The sequence below is a fragment of the Pleurodeles waltl genome, chromosome 5 (assembly GCF_031143425.1).
Source record: "Pleurodeles waltl isolate 20211129_DDA chromosome 5, aPleWal1.hap1.20221129, whole genome shotgun sequence".
NCBI lineage: Eukaryota > Metazoa > Chordata > Amphibia > Caudata > Salamandridae > Pleurodeles > Pleurodeles waltl.
This window is the reverse complement of record NC_090444.1, coordinates 67,829,966-67,845,483: the sequence shown is the minus strand read 5'-3', so window position 1 is coordinate 67,845,483 and position 15,518 is coordinate 67,829,966. Positions and strand designations below refer to the sequence as shown.

Here is a 15,518-nt window from a genome sequence, read left to right as displayed (position 1 = left end):
TTGAACAACAACCATGTTCTCAATGAACCCAAAAAACTCATTAATATCAAAGCTGAATATTTTTGGAAGTAGTTTTTAGTTTTAGCTATGTTAGGGGGATATCTGTGTGTGCAGGTGACTATTACTGTGCATAATTATTAGGCAACTTAACAAAAAACAAATATATACCCATTTCAATTATTTTTTATTACCAGTGAAACCAATATAACATCTCACCATTCACAAATATACATTTCTGACATTCAAAAACAAAACAAAAACAAATCAGTGACCAATATAGCCACCTTTCTTTGCAAGGACACTCAAAAGCCTGCCATCCATGGATTCTGTCAGTGTTTTGATCTGTTCACCATCAACATTGCGTGCAGCAGCAACCACAGCCTCCCAGACACTGTTCAGAGAGGTGTACTGTTTTCCCTCCTCGTAAATCTCACATTTGGTGATGGACCACAGGTTCTCAATGGGGTTCAGATCAGGTGAACAAGGAGGCCATGTCATTTGATTTCCTTCTTTTATACCCTTTCTTGCCAGCCACGCTGTGGAGTACTTGGACGCGTGTGATGGAGCATTGTCCTGCATGAAAATCATGTTTTTCTTGAAGGATGCAGACTTCTTCCTGTCCCACTGCTTGAAGAAGGTGTCTTCCAGGAACTGGCAGTAGGACTGGGAGTTGAGCTTGACTCCATCCTCAACCCGAAAAGGCCCCACAAGCTCATCTTTGATGATACCAGCCCAAACCAGTACTCCACCTCCACCTTGCTGGCGTCTGAGTCGGACTGGAGCTCTCTGCCCTTTACCACTCCAGCCACGGGCCCATCCATCTGGCCCATCAAGACTCACTCTCATTTCATCAGTCCATAAAACCTTAGAAAAATCAGTCTTGAGATATTTCTTGGCCCAGTCTTGACGTTTCAGCTTGTGTGTCTTGTTCAGTGGTGGTCGTCTTTCAGCCTTTCTTACCTTGGCCATGTCTCTGAGTATTGCACACCTTGTGCTTTTGGGCACTCCAGTGATGTTGCAGCTCTGAAATATGGCCAAACTGGTGGCAAGTGGCATCGTGGCAGCTGCACGCTTGACTTTTCTCAGTTCATGGGCAGTTATTTTGCGCCTTGGTTTTTCCACACGCTTCTTGCGACCCTGTTGACTATTTTGAATGAAACGCTTGATTGTTCGATGATCACGCTTCAGAAGCTTTGCAATTTTAAGAGTGCTGCATCCCTCTGCAAGATATCTCACTATTTTTGACTTTTCTGAGCCTGTCAAGTCCTTCTTTTGACCCATTTTGCCAAAGGAAAGGAAGTTGCCTAATAATTATGCACACCTGATATAGGGTGTTGAGGTCATTAGACCACACCCCTTCTCATTACAGAGATGCACATCACCTAATATGCTTAATTGGTAGTAGGCTTTCGAGCCTATACAGCTTGGAGTAAGACAACATGCATAAAGAGGATGATGTGGTCAAAATACTCATTTGCCTAATAATTCTGCACTCCCTGTACAGGAACAATCCATCTAGAAATTGACTGTTGTGAAGTGACCAGACCAGTTTGCCTAGGACCATAAGGCTCTCCTGCTAGAGATTTTCTATTTACAAAAAAGTCTGAATGTGGAAATTTTCTTTGCTACTTTGTTCAGCTGCTCTCCGCTGACAACACCTCCTCCTCGGACACAGTCTGCAGCCTTGGCTCACTGAACTTTGCCTTCTAAGACATTTCTCCCAACAAATTCTACAGAGTCTGAAGTTAAGCGAGGACTGGGTCCAATCCACTTCTTCTAGACAACTTGTGCTCCAACACGGTATGCCATACTGTTCAACTTTGACCTGTTCTCAAACGACTAGATGTCCTTGGTTGACACTTTGATCGTTTAAGCACTAGAGTTTACGAAAAACATTAAAATTTCATAACTCCGATTCTCCTGATTGGATTTTTGAAGTCTTGGCTACACAGCGCATGCGTTGTCTCCTTGAGACATGTTTACTGTTAGTGTGTTTCTAGGCCTCTCTTTAATTACCACTTGACGGCTTCAAAGCCACTCAATTGCTTGCTTCCAGCTGGTCAGCTCTGTGGTGGCCACTTTCCTCTTCCTGCATGTGACTTTCCCCTACAACATGGACCAAGTACATGTGTCCTCACATGCTCGCACTTTTAAGAGCTATTTTTTTAAAAACTTTTTGTTGAGCCACTCTACTGAGTGTATCTTTTGTAGCTGGCTCTGTTGTCTGTTCCCTCCCACTGTGTGTTTGCTTGTTCCCCCATCCTCCTCATGCTGAGCCCCCACACAGCACAATAAATGAGCCCGATGCTCTTGTCCCATCCTCCCAACTTTTGTTTTTGTTGCAGGTTTTACATAGCGTTAACTCGTCGCAAAGGGGTTGGAGTGCTTTACACAAGCGCACATTCATTTTGCGTAGGTAGAGGAAGATCAAGTGTTTTGTACAGAATTGCAGGATGTAGAGCCGGCGTCAAGTCTCAAACCTGGCTTGCCAGTTTCACAGTCTACAGTGCTAGCCATTAGACCACTGCCCCTTCCCATGTCAACTAAATGTGTGTTTGAATCGTTCCCATCATCTCTTTACTTGATTTTTTATTCCGTTACCTCTCCCTAGTCCATCTGCACTTTCCAGAAGTATGGGACAATTTGACTGGCAGTACATTTAACCATACCAACATTGGAAAAAGATGTGAATGTGCCCCAGCTCTGCTATCCTTTCAGGGGGACCAGTCCGATTTGTGTCTGACTTTTACCAATCCTACCAGTATTTCAATAGCTAGTCTGAAAAATGAAAGCCGGCAAGACATAATGCGTGACTGACTGCCACATCTAGGAAGTACTTTACAGTCAGCAGTCTGAGATTAAAGGACACTTTCCACTACAGATCTCTCTGGAGATAGCAAGGGGGTGGTGAGGTTACAGAGAGGACATTTGTGATTCACAGGACATCTCGGCTTCCCTCTATTCTCTGAGTGTCTGTCCCTCCTCACAGACAGAAGTGCAGGCTAAACAGAGGGGGATCAGCTCGGGGGACTTTGAGTCTGTGATACTCATGTGACTGGAGTAGTTCTGGTTGTTTTTCTTTCGGGCATAAAGATGGACATGATATCTAATGGCAAAGTATTTTAGCATGCTGAATCTCCCTGCACATTGTTAACTGTTACAGAATGTGTCTATAGGGTGCTACCCTCACCCCGGGGGCACAAGATATTAAGTGCTGCTGTTATTTTGGGATGTAAACATGTTTCTGCAGTGCATCCAGTGTTTACACACGCACAGAGAATTTTAAAGAGCACATAAATGCATTTTCAAACACACAGGAATAATGGTGCTGGGTACAGTGCCACACACTGAAATGCTGGATTAAGGTGTGAGCTCAGGGCCCCCTTTGACTTTTGTTACGAAGCACTGGACAAATCAGTCTTAAAATGCACTGTTTGCGGACTTTTTGAAAGAGGGACTGGGAAGCGTCCTCTACTGCACTCACCTCACCCACATGACATTTTAAAGCTTGCTCACACAATATAAGGCTGGTATTACAATCCCTTCCAGAGTACGAGTTGCTCACCACCATCAAGCTGTTCTACTTATTTTAGCAATCCTAAAGTTATTGTTTATGGATTGATTACACTCGCAATGTACTTCTTATGTTGTGGCCTGACTGTGCTGTGAATTTTACAAGGAATGGTAAGAAGTCAGTGGTGTAGATCATCTCCATCTTTGTCTTCAATAGTTGATGAACGCATTGCTAGCTTGGTAGGCGAACAATGAAATGGCAAGCCCGAAAGGTGCAGAAAGGATTATGGCAATTGATGAACAAGTTACTTACCTTCGGTAATGCATTAACTGGTAAAGACTATCTAACTGCACCTTTGAAGTTCCCTAGGTGTTAGACTGGATCCAGACACTTTTGTTCGAGCAATACCCCTGCGCGTGCCATTGGGTGCCTCAGTTCGGTTTCACGTGGCATCGTCGGTGCTGTATGTGATGTCGCAGTCACCTATATAGGCGCCACACCCAGACCCGCGGACGTCAGCTACATTAATCATGACTTTTCCCGCCAAGAGCACAAAGCCATGAAAAGAACTGGTGCACATGTGTGTCCAAACTAGGACCTTGAAAGGGATAACCCTAACCCTAGCAAATGAGTTTGCAGAGCAGGGAGGCATGGGTGGGTGTAACGAATCTGCAGTTAGATACAGGATCAATGCCACACTCCAGCATGGCTTAGTATTATCACTCAAAGACAGTGACCTGGACTCAACCCAGCAGTAAAATGGAGTCTCTGGAGCTTAGGAGAGCTTGGTCACCTGAGACAGGCTATGTTCCTCCTGCCACTCACACACTTCTAGTGGAGGTCCCGCTACATGCAGGAGACAGACTGCCCTTGGGTAGTTAGTGATGCGACTTAACCAGCCGAAATAATGTTTTGGAACTCTCCTGGTGGCTTAAATGCTGTAGATGCCCTCCTGACCCTTATTCCTAACAAAGAAATTCAATCCCTCCAGAGGGATCAGTGCAACCTTACTCTTTAAGCAAGGCAAACAATTCTGGAGACACCTTAAAGGGATGTTAGTGTACACAGAACAGGCTTACATAGGAGGACTGTACCCCAACAAGAAAGGCAAATGTTATGCTAAAGATTATGCTAGAAGGCACTTATACCTGCAGAAAGAGAGCAGTGTTGCAAATGATGGACATATGTTCGCACACGTCTGTCACACAAAGCTCCATTTATAAAGCTTTAGAATTTTCCAGTCCCCCCACCGCATGAATGGCTATCTACATGTTGAGAATTGGAACCAGGACTGAAGGATAGGTCTGATATAACAGAATTTAAAGCACATTCCAATGCAGCTCCTTGGGGGTAAGGACAGAGTATCATCAAAATCAAATCATGCTTAACTTCCTCATCATTCTTACGATTCACAGGTGGCAACGTACTGAACTAACTGACCATCAAGAGGGCATCTCCTATTGCCGCCCTCTATTGAAAATTCTCTGAAACTGAAGAGGCGTGTTGCTGCTTTAAGCAACTAAGAGATTCACTAGTGAATGACATATTGTAAACATGCAGGCAAGTGTCCCTTTGGCCAGATTTCTTGGCATCCGCCTTCGCATTAATGTCTTCTTCTAGATGGGCAACACAAATGTAAAAGTCACCAAGAATTGTTCAGTAACACAACGTCATCACTTCCTCGCACAGTGTTCGATGAAAGTGATGGCACTATCTATCAGAATGAAGATTTTTTGAATTTGGATATACAATTACACTAAGGCTAATGGAATCATATTGAGCATTCAGCAGATTTACTTGGCACAATTATTCTTGTCATACAAAAAACATTCACTGGATTGGGCACTACATAAACAATAAATAACAAGGAAAATAAATGCCCTTAGGTAAGCGTCTCACCCAAGTCGGATGCATTGATGACCATATGTATTTAGAAAATCAGTAGACTGAACTGAACTGTTCCAATTTCATAATTTGCAAGTTTGCTAACAAAGGAGATAGCCTGTGATCCAAAGAGCAAGTGGCACTGCATCAGTCGAAACCCTCTAAAATAATATGAAGGTATTTCTGTTCTACACACTGTGTTAGTGCATCTTCACTGCATCTTGACATGGTGTCTCTTGTAGCTTTAAGATTACTGAAGGTTTTAATATACAGCTGTATTATCCAGCGCGACCCTGTTCCCTAAGACAATGGGACAAATTGAGGGAGGATGGAGCCATGGAAGGTCCTGCCTGCTGTGACAGTAATCCAGGGGTCTAACATGAAATAAAGAACTTAACTCCTACTTGAATGGCTCCAGAATCTTGTATGAAGACCCTGCTCTCCAACTTCAGAAATTACTGTATCAAAGTGTACTGCTGTTTCTCAACAGTGATTATTTGGAGACCTCATTATTGCCAAATGTCACACAATATAAATATGCCCCAAAAACAATGCTTCTTACCATATCTGTGTCCTGGTACAGGATGGAATATTTGGTGATTGCCGACTGGTAAGACCTATCGACTGGAGCAGGCTGTGCACTCTCACTGGTGTCATGCTGCTCTTCTTCTGCGGGCTTGCTGTTGGGTGGATCGGCTAATGCAGAACACTGCAAAAGCTCAGCTTTATAAATGGGCTGGCCAGGAGAAATAAAGAAGGCACATTTGAGATCAAAAGCAAAAAAAACTTAAAAGTGCTCTGCTCCTAATGCTGTACACACTGCATTCTGCCAAGCACAGATATAAAAGAAAGAAGACTATGGACCAGTCAGTAATGAGTAAAAAAAAACAAAAGACTACCATAACCACGGTTTGCGAAGATTGATCAGCACTTTCAAACATAAGCAGTGGGTAGGGGCCACCATAACTAAATCAAGTTTAGAACTGCTCTGGTGCATTTGAAAAAATTAAAGAACATTTCTCTCTCACTACTTAAAACTGACTAATAACTATCATTCTGCTTGGAGTACTTTTACTGAAATACATGGGTAATACGCAGGGACTATTTTACATCTTTAAGCTAAAATGAATCGTTAGATTTTCTGTCGCATTTAATCCTCTATGCCATCACTGTACACTACCAGGTCCATCAACCACAACACAGTATTGTTAGTCTAGCACTACCAATGCAACCACACTGCTAGCCAATGTTACAGCCTTATAACTAGTGCAATACAGCCCCCAGCCTGCTCTACACTGCCCCCATAGAAACCGCTACAACGCAATACCATCTTTCATCACTAGAAAAGTATCTTATAGTAGCACACTGTGAACCACTACCCAAGACTGCAACACACAGCTGTACTGCACCCCTTATGCTTACATTTCCATCGGAGAATACTGCCTCACCATCTACCTCATCACACTACCACACACCAGCAAATACACCACTACAGCACCACTCTACACCAACAGCAAAAAACTACCAACTCATACGCATAACCACACTACCCAGCACTTGGTGACAGAACCATCCACCCACCGACTTTACAACATCCCAACACAATCGAACTTTCCAGGCACCCAGCCTACCCCTCAAAGCAACAAACAACCAAATCCATAACAGCACACTACCAAACTCACCAAGAATTATTCACTCCCCACCCTAATCCCATCTCTCAGCACCATGTGTTTGACTGTCATCCCACGTTCCATCACTGAGACGCCACAACCATACAACGACATAACAGAACCATGGCACCACCCACCATGACCACACTTCCAAACCTCATCTTTATTACAACATTCCACTTCTATATTATCAACCCATAAAGGAACTATCAGCACCATAACCTTTCAACTACAAATTGCACTAAACCACAGCTCTATCCATTCATACTGAATTTCCAAGTTACAGCTTCAAATGCGATTAATGCTCTACTGTCCTGAAAACCACACTACAACCTATGCACTACGACCGGCAACGACAAAACACTACAGCACCATGTTAGAATATCACAACATGGACACTGCAATTAAGAAAACATAAAAAAAAACTACTCATAAAATACAGGAAACCCATAATTTTAACACAACAAAACACAACAAACAAAAGCAGAGACAAAAAACTATACAGTACAAAACAACAACAAAAATCACAAAGAAAAAAACAATACTGTAAACATTCTACATATTGTAAGAACAAAGAATGAAAAACAATTAAACTAAGGCATCCAATTTGATATTAAGAATCCATATCTCACAGATCAGTGGTTCCCAAACTGTGGTCCAGGGACCCCTGGGGGTCCGCAAAACCTCCTCAGGGGGTCCGCGACTGCTAAGAAAATTAAATATTATTAACAGATCAGGTTCCCAGCTTTCAGTAAAGACTCAGTGAGGGGGTCCCCAGATTATAATAATAATTCAATGGGGATCCCCGGGTTCCAGTAATGATAAAGTAGGGGTCCACAGAAGTCAAAAGGTTGGGAACCACTGTCATAGATTAAAAAAAGAGTTCACAATTATTAGACTTATTAAAATCCCCACAAATCTATCATATCAGGGCATCAAGTACAACTGGCTGGGAAATAGCAAAAAGTCACAAGCTTTTCACCCATTTAATTGCACACTGGTTATAGTTAACAGCTCCAAGTAAATATTAATTGAAGGCATCAATTGTACCTAAAGCATGGCTTGCCTGCAGTGTCGAAAATTAGCCTCCCTCAGCAGAGGAAATAAAAATTGTTGAGTTAAAGCTATTAGTGTTGTAAACTCCTAACCGGATTTTCTTGCCACAAACTGAAAAGTGAAACAGTTTTACATAAGCGAGCCGACGGCCGCCATGAGTGTAAAGCAAATACACAAAAGTAAACAGAAGTTCGCTCGTAGTGAAACGTATCGGCAAAAGTGCAATTATCCATATCACATGCAAAAGTGCAAATATCCATGTAACAGGGTCTACTACTGCCCAGTGAGATTGTGCTGCCTACGAAATAAAGAGAAAAATAGTGTAGAAACCATATGGAAAACACAGAGCCTTGTATGTTTTCAGTAGTTGGCCAGTGCACTCGAGGCGGACTAAACACCAGAAAAGGCATGACGTATGCATGCCTTTCACTAATTAAATCAAGCTAACCAAACTGATGGGCTTGACATGGGCGCGATTAAAAGCCGACAGGGAGATTACACCAGGGACCGAGCGCTTTGCGCTCGACCCTACAGTATACAATGTAGAATTTGTGGAGGAACAATCGCATAGGCATACTGTCAGATTGGTAGCATGAGTAACTGGTTCAGGGAATGCGAACATAAAGGGCAATGTGACAGTCTTAATCTAGTAAGTAAAGCCCTGTGGTGATTATTGGTGACGCACATAAGATACAATTCCATACCCGGACAGCATCTTAGAGATCTACTGTGAAATACTATGCATTTAACACTTGTATTAGAAATCCCTATTGTGTTTACTCCATGCCCAGAAGAAAGCCTTTAATGTTAGTTTACTCAAATGTAAAAGGGCCTCTGGGTTGTTGTATAGGTCTGGTATGTCTAGGGTACAGCGGACACTTTTTATGTAAACTAAGCAAGGAACCATCCGCCTCGTCCAATTTTATACATTCCAGCAATACCCTGAGATTGAATCCAATTTCTGGCTTGGTCCAAATGGACAACCAGAAAAGAACTGGGCAGAGTTTAATATGACCTTAAACATAATGAAGTAATTGTGCTCTGGGGGACTACCAAGAGTCTTCTAAGGCACCCCTTCTCAATTCTCTAAGTTGTAGGGTAATCCCTAATTTCCCAAAGTACAGAACGATAAATTACAACTGATAGGCATTTTTCTTGATAAACTTCTACTAGTTCTTTAAAAGGTTTAAATCCTAGAATTTATTGCAAACTTGTATAGAGAAGGGAAGGGGTAAAGACATGCCATGGGTGGACTGCTATGAATGGCCACGGCGCCTTACTTTCTTGGACCTCAGATCAGTTTCTCCTTCGTCCCTTTTAACAGCAACATGACATACCTATTACAAACACAGAATAGGACCTTTTGCATTTCACTTTACTCTCTGAGACGATGTACCTTTATAGACATTTATTCCCTGCCCTTTTGCCCTCACCTACCTCTGTATAAGGCCTGCGTGCCATCTAAGGTGCAAAACATGTGTGGGCTGGTTCATTAATCCCCAAGGAATCTTACATTTTTGTTCATGAAATTCCAACTTACCACATTAATAATGTAATCCACACTTCTACCAAAGTTTGCTGCCATAGTACATCTTAATGGCTCACAAGTACAAATAGTGCCCCGAAATGAGGAAAGGGTGAGGCGAACAAGTTATTTACTTTTGGTAATGCCTTATCTGGTAAACTATCTAGCCACAGATTACTTATCTTCGAATATCCCACTGGCATCAGACTGGATCAGGAAAATCTTGAGCAGTACCCCTACACATCAAAAGGTGGTGTCGAACGGCTCAGCGTCTGTGCCATCCACACCTGCTGTGATGTGCGCAGTGCATACATAAGCAAAAACCCAGTGTGCTGACATCAGTTTCTTTTTGTGTGTTGGTCAATAAGGAATCTGTGGATTCCACCAGATAAGGTGTTACCGAAGGTAAGTAACTTGTTCATCTGATCGAGACATATTATATGGAAAATGTCACTTACCCAGTGTACATCTGTTCGTGGCATGAGACGCTGCAGATTCACATGCTTTGCACATCCCGCCATCTAGTGTTAGGCTCGGAGTGTTACAAGTTGTTTTTCTTCGAAGAAGTCTTTCGAGTCACAAGATCGAGGGACTCCTCCCCTTTCGGCTCCATTGCATTGCCCATGGGCGTCGACTCCATCTTAGATTGTTTTCCCTGCAGAGGGTGAGGTAGGAGTTGTGTATTATAGTAATAGTGCCCATGCAATGGAGAAAATATGTATGTACATAATGTGGTTTAAAGTGATATATTTACAAATGTTCAAGATCAACTTTGAAACGGCTACAGGCTCCCGGGGAGGGCGCATGTGAATCTGCAGCGTCTCATGCCACGAACAGATGTACACTGGGTAAGTGACATTTTCCGTTCGATGGCATGTGTAGCTGCAGATACACATGCTTTGCATAGACTAGTAAGCAGTTATCTCCCCAAAAGCGGTGGCTCGGCCTGTAGGAGTTGAAGTTGTTTGAAAAAGTTCGTAGTACTGCTTGTCCTACTGTGGCTTGTTGTGTTGTTAACACATCCACGCAGTAATGTTTGGTGAATGTATGAGGCGTAGACCATGTGGCTGCCTTACATATTTCAGTCATTGGAATGTTTCCTAGAAAGGCCATAGTAGCACCTTTCTTCCTAGTTGAATGTGCCTTTGGTGTTATAGGCAGTTCTCTTTTTGCTTTGAGATAACAGGTTTGAATACATTTAACTATCCATCTGGCAATGCATTGTTTGGATATTGGATTCCCTGTATGAAGTTTTTGAAAAGCAACGAACAGTTGTTTTGTTTTTCGTATTTGTTTTGTTCTATCAATGTAGTACATTAAAGCTCTTTTGATGTCTAATGTATGTAGTGCTCTTTCAGCTACAGAATCTGGTTCTGGAAAGAACACTGGTAGTTCTACTGTTTGATTTAAGTGAAACGGTGATATGACTTTTGGTAAGAACTTTGGGTTAGTTCGTAAAACTACTTTATGCTTGTGTATCTGAATAAAGGGTTCTTGTATGGTAAATGCCTGTATTTCACTTACTCTTCTTAGAGATGTGATGGCAATGAGAAACGCTACTTTCCATGTTAAATATTGTATCTCACATGAGTGCATGGGTTCAAAAGGTGGACCCATGAGTCGTGTTAAGACTGTTAAGGTTCCACGAAGGAACTGGTGGCGTTCTTGGTGGAATAATTCTCTTTAGGCCCTCCATAAATGCTTTTATGACTGGGATCCTAAATAATTAAGTTGAGTGCGTAATTTGCAGATAAGCTGAAATTGCAGTAAGATGTATTTTAATGGATGAAAAAGCTAGCTTTGACTTTTGTAAATGCAGTAAGTAGCTTACGATGTCTTTAGCAGATGCGTGTAATGGTTGAATTTGATTATTATGGCAATAATAAACAAATCTTTTCCACTTATTTGCATAGCAATGTCTTGTGGTTGGTTTCCTTGCTTGTTTTATTACCTCCATACATTCCTGTGTAAGGTCTTGATGTCCGAATTCTAAGACTTCAGGAGCCAAATTGCTAGATTTAGTGATGCTGGATTTGGATGCCTGATCTGTTTGTGTTGAGTTAACAGATCTGGTCTGTTTGGAAGCTTGATATGAGGCACTACTGAGAGGTCTAGTAGTGTTGTGTACCAAGGTTGTCTTGCCCAGGTTGGTGCTATTAGTATGAGTTTGATTTGACTTAATTTGTTTACTAGATACGGAAGGAGTGGGATAGGGGGAAAAGCGTATGCAAATATCCCTGACCAGCTCATCCATAACGTATTGCCCTGAGATTGATCTTGTGGGTACCTGGAGGCGAAGTTTTGGCATTTTGCATTTTCTTTTGTTGCAAATAGATCTATTTGTGGTGTTCCCCATCTTTGGAAGTAAGTGTTTAGTATTTGGGGGTGAATCTCCCATTCGGGGATCTGTTGGTGATCCCGAGAGAGATTGTCTGCTAACTGATTCTGAATCCCTGGAATAAACTGTGCTATTAGGTGAATGTGGTTGTGAATCGCCCAATGCCATATTCTCTGTGCCAGGAGACACAACTGTGTGGAGTGTGTTCCTCCCTGTTTGTTCAGATAATACATCATTGTCATGTTGTCTGTTTTGACAAGAATGTGTTTGTGGCTTATTATGGGTTGAAATGCCTTCAACGCTAGAAATACTGCCAGTAGTTCTACGTGATTTATGTGAAACTGTCTCTGCTGAGTGTCCCATTGTCCTTGGATGCTGTGTTGATTGAGGTGTGCTCCCCACCCTATCATGGAGGCATCTGTCGTTATTACGTATTGAGGCTCTGGGTCTTGGAAAGGCCGCCCTTGGTTTAAATTTATATTGTTCCATCATTGAAGCGAGGTGTATGTTTGGCGGTTTATCAACACTAGATCTAGAAGTTGACCCTGTGCCTGTGACCACTGTGATGCTAGGCACTGTTGTAAGGGCCGCATGTGCAACCTTGCGTTTGGGACAATGGCTATGCATGAGGACATCATGCCTAGTAGTTTCATCACCATCTTGACTTGTATCTTCTGTTTTGGATACATGGCCTGTATTACATTGTGAAATGCCTGTACCCTTTGTGGACTTGGAGTGGCAATCCCTTTTGTTGTGTTGATTGTTGCTCCTAAGTATTGCTGTGTTTGACACGGCTGAAGGTGTGACTGTGTAGTTGAGTGAGAAACCTAGTTTGTGGAGGGTTTCTATGACATACTTTGTGTGTTGTGAACACCGTTCTTGCGTGTTGGTTTTGATTAACCAATCGTCTAGGTACGGGAACACATGTATTTGCTGCCTCCTGATATGTGCAGCCACTACTGCCAGGCATTTTGTAAAAACTCTTGGCGCAGTTGTTATCCCGAATGGCAACACTTTGAACTGGTAATGTACCCCTTGGAATACAAACCTTAAGTACTTTCTGTGTGAAGGATGTATTGGTATATGGAAGTATGCATCCTTTAGGTCTAGTGTTGTCATGTAGTCTTGCTGTTTGAGCAATGGGATTACGTCCTGTAATGTCACCATGTGAAAGTGATCTGATTGGATGTAGGTATTTAACGTTCTGAGATCTAATATAGGTCTTAGAGTTTTGTCCTTTTTGGGTATGAGAAAGTACAGCGAGTAAACTCCTGTTCCTCTCTGATGAATTGGTACCAGCTCTATTGCATCTTTTTGTAACAACGCTTGGATTTCTAGTTCTAGAAGATCCATGTGTTGTTTTGACATTTTGTGTGTTTTCGGTGGGACATTTGGAGGGAATTTGAGAAATTCTATGCAATAACCATGCTGGATAATTGCTAGGACCCAAGTGTCTGTTGTTATTTCCTCCCAATGTTTGTAGAACTTGGTTAGTCTCCCCCCCACAGGTGTTATGTGTTGGGGATTTGTGACGTGGAAGTCACTGCTTGTTTTGAGGAGTTTTGGGACTTTGGAACTTCCCTCTACTCTTTTGGAATTGGCCCCCTCTATATTGTCCCTGAAAACTTCCCTGCTGATATTGGCTCTGATAAGTGGGCCTTGTTTGTGAGGTTGAGGGTTCTGTGCTTTGTCCTCGAAACCACCCTCGAAACTGTTTTACGAAATGTGCCTCTGCTCTGTGGGGAGTAGAGTGCGCCCATGGCTTTGGCCGTATCAGTGTCCTTTTTAAGTTTTTCGATAGCAGTGTCCACCTCCGGCCCAAACAACTGCTGTCCGTTAAATGGTATATTCAGCACGGCTTGTTGTATTTCCGGCTTGAATCCTGATGTACGCAGCCATGCGTGTCTCCTTATGGTCACTGCTGTATTTACTGTCCTAGCAGCTGTATCCGCTGCATCCATTGCAGAGCGTATTTGATTGTTCGAAATGCTCTGCCCTTCCTCCACCACCTGTTGTGCCCTTTTTTGGAACTCTTTGGGTAAGTGTTCAATGAAATGTTGCATTTCGTCCCAATGAGCCCTATCATATCTCGCAAGCAATGCCTGTGAGTTGGCAATGCGCCATTGGTTGGCCGCTTGTGCTGCAACCCTTTTCCCCGCAGCGTCGAACTTGCGACTCTCCTCTTCTGGAGGTGGTGCATCTCCCGAGGTGTGTGAGTTCGCTCTCTTGCGAGCTGCCCCTACTACCACAGAGTCTTGTGTTAATTGCTGCGTTATGTATACAGGGTCTGTTGGCGGTGGCTTGTATTTCTTCTCCACCCTTGGAGTTATAGCCCTGCCTTTCACAGGCTCCTGAAACACCTGTTTGGAGTGTTTTAGCATTCCAGGTAGCATAGGGAGACTTTGGTATTGGCTATGTGTGGAGGACAGTGTGTTAAATAAAAAGTCATCCTCAATCGGCTCTGCATGCAGGGTGACATTATGAAACGCCGCTGCTCTTGACACCACCTGTGTGTAGGCTGTACTGTCCTCAGGTGGCGACGGTCTCGCTGGATAACAGTCTGGGCTGTTATCTGATACTGGCGCATCATGAAGATCCCATGCGTCGGGATCATCCTGACTCATTCCAGTATGAGTTGGGGACTGCATCAGTGGTGGAGTGGCTACTGGTGATGTGTGCGTTGAGTGTGGTGGAGATGGTGGCGGTGTTACTTGTCTTGCCACCTTTGACTGTGGCTGCTTGTCTTTTTCTTGAAAGGCAAGTCTTCTTTTCATCCTAACTGGGGGAAGAGTACTTATCTTCCCTGTGTCCTTTTGGATGTGGAGGCTTCTCTGAGTGTAGTCTGGCTCCATTGACTCTAGTTCTTGTCCGAACCTATGTCCTTGCATTTGTGAGGACAGTCCCTGTTCCCTGTGTAGGAACCTGTTTTCGGTTCCAAAGCCGGATGTTTCGGAATGGAAACTTTTTCGGCTGTCTTTTTCGGCTCCGACAGCACTTTAATTTTTGGCGTTCCGGTCTCTCGGTGCCGACTCGTTTTCGGTGCCGAACGTGCTCTGATCCGCTGTCTCGGGGTCGAGTCTGCTCTGTGCCAGTATCTCGACCGCAGTCGGAAGTCTTCGACACATGCGTGCCCTTTTTCGGTGCCGATGGTCTGTCACCTATTTTTCGGGTTAAGCCATGGCCTGCTGGCGGTGGCGTCCCCTGGGCTTTAGTGGTTTTTCCGTGAGTTTTGTGTGTCGACGTCTTACTCACGGTTTTTGGCGTCTGTTCGGGATCGACCTTGTCCGAGTCCGAATCCGAATCCTCGATGGAGAAGGTTTCTTCTTCCTCCTCCAAGTGTTTTTGTCCTGTCGGCGCCGATGCCATCTGTAGTCTTCTCGCTCTTCGGTCTCTTAATGTCTTCCTCGACCGAAACGCTCGACAGGCTTCACAAGTATCTTCTTTGTGTTCTGGAGACAAACAAGTTAAAGACCAGATGCTGATCGGTATACGGATACTTGTTGTGACATTTGGGGCAGAAGCGGAATGGGG

At 43.4% G+C, this 15,518-nt stretch overlaps 1 protein-coding gene across 1 annotated transcript in view; it reads right to left on the bottom strand.

The window, feature by feature from the left end:
* The window catches only part of GTF3C2 (general transcription factor IIIC subunit 2), a 720,157-nt gene that overhangs the window by 120,220 nt on the left and 584,419 nt on the right, over nt 1–15,518 (bottom strand). The window contains exon 17 of the mRNA XM_069236502.1: nt 5,961–6,134. Coding sequence (XP_069092603.1) covers nt 5,961–6,134 — 174 coding nt within the window. The remainder of the gene's footprint in view (nt 1–5,960; nt 6,135–15,518) is intronic.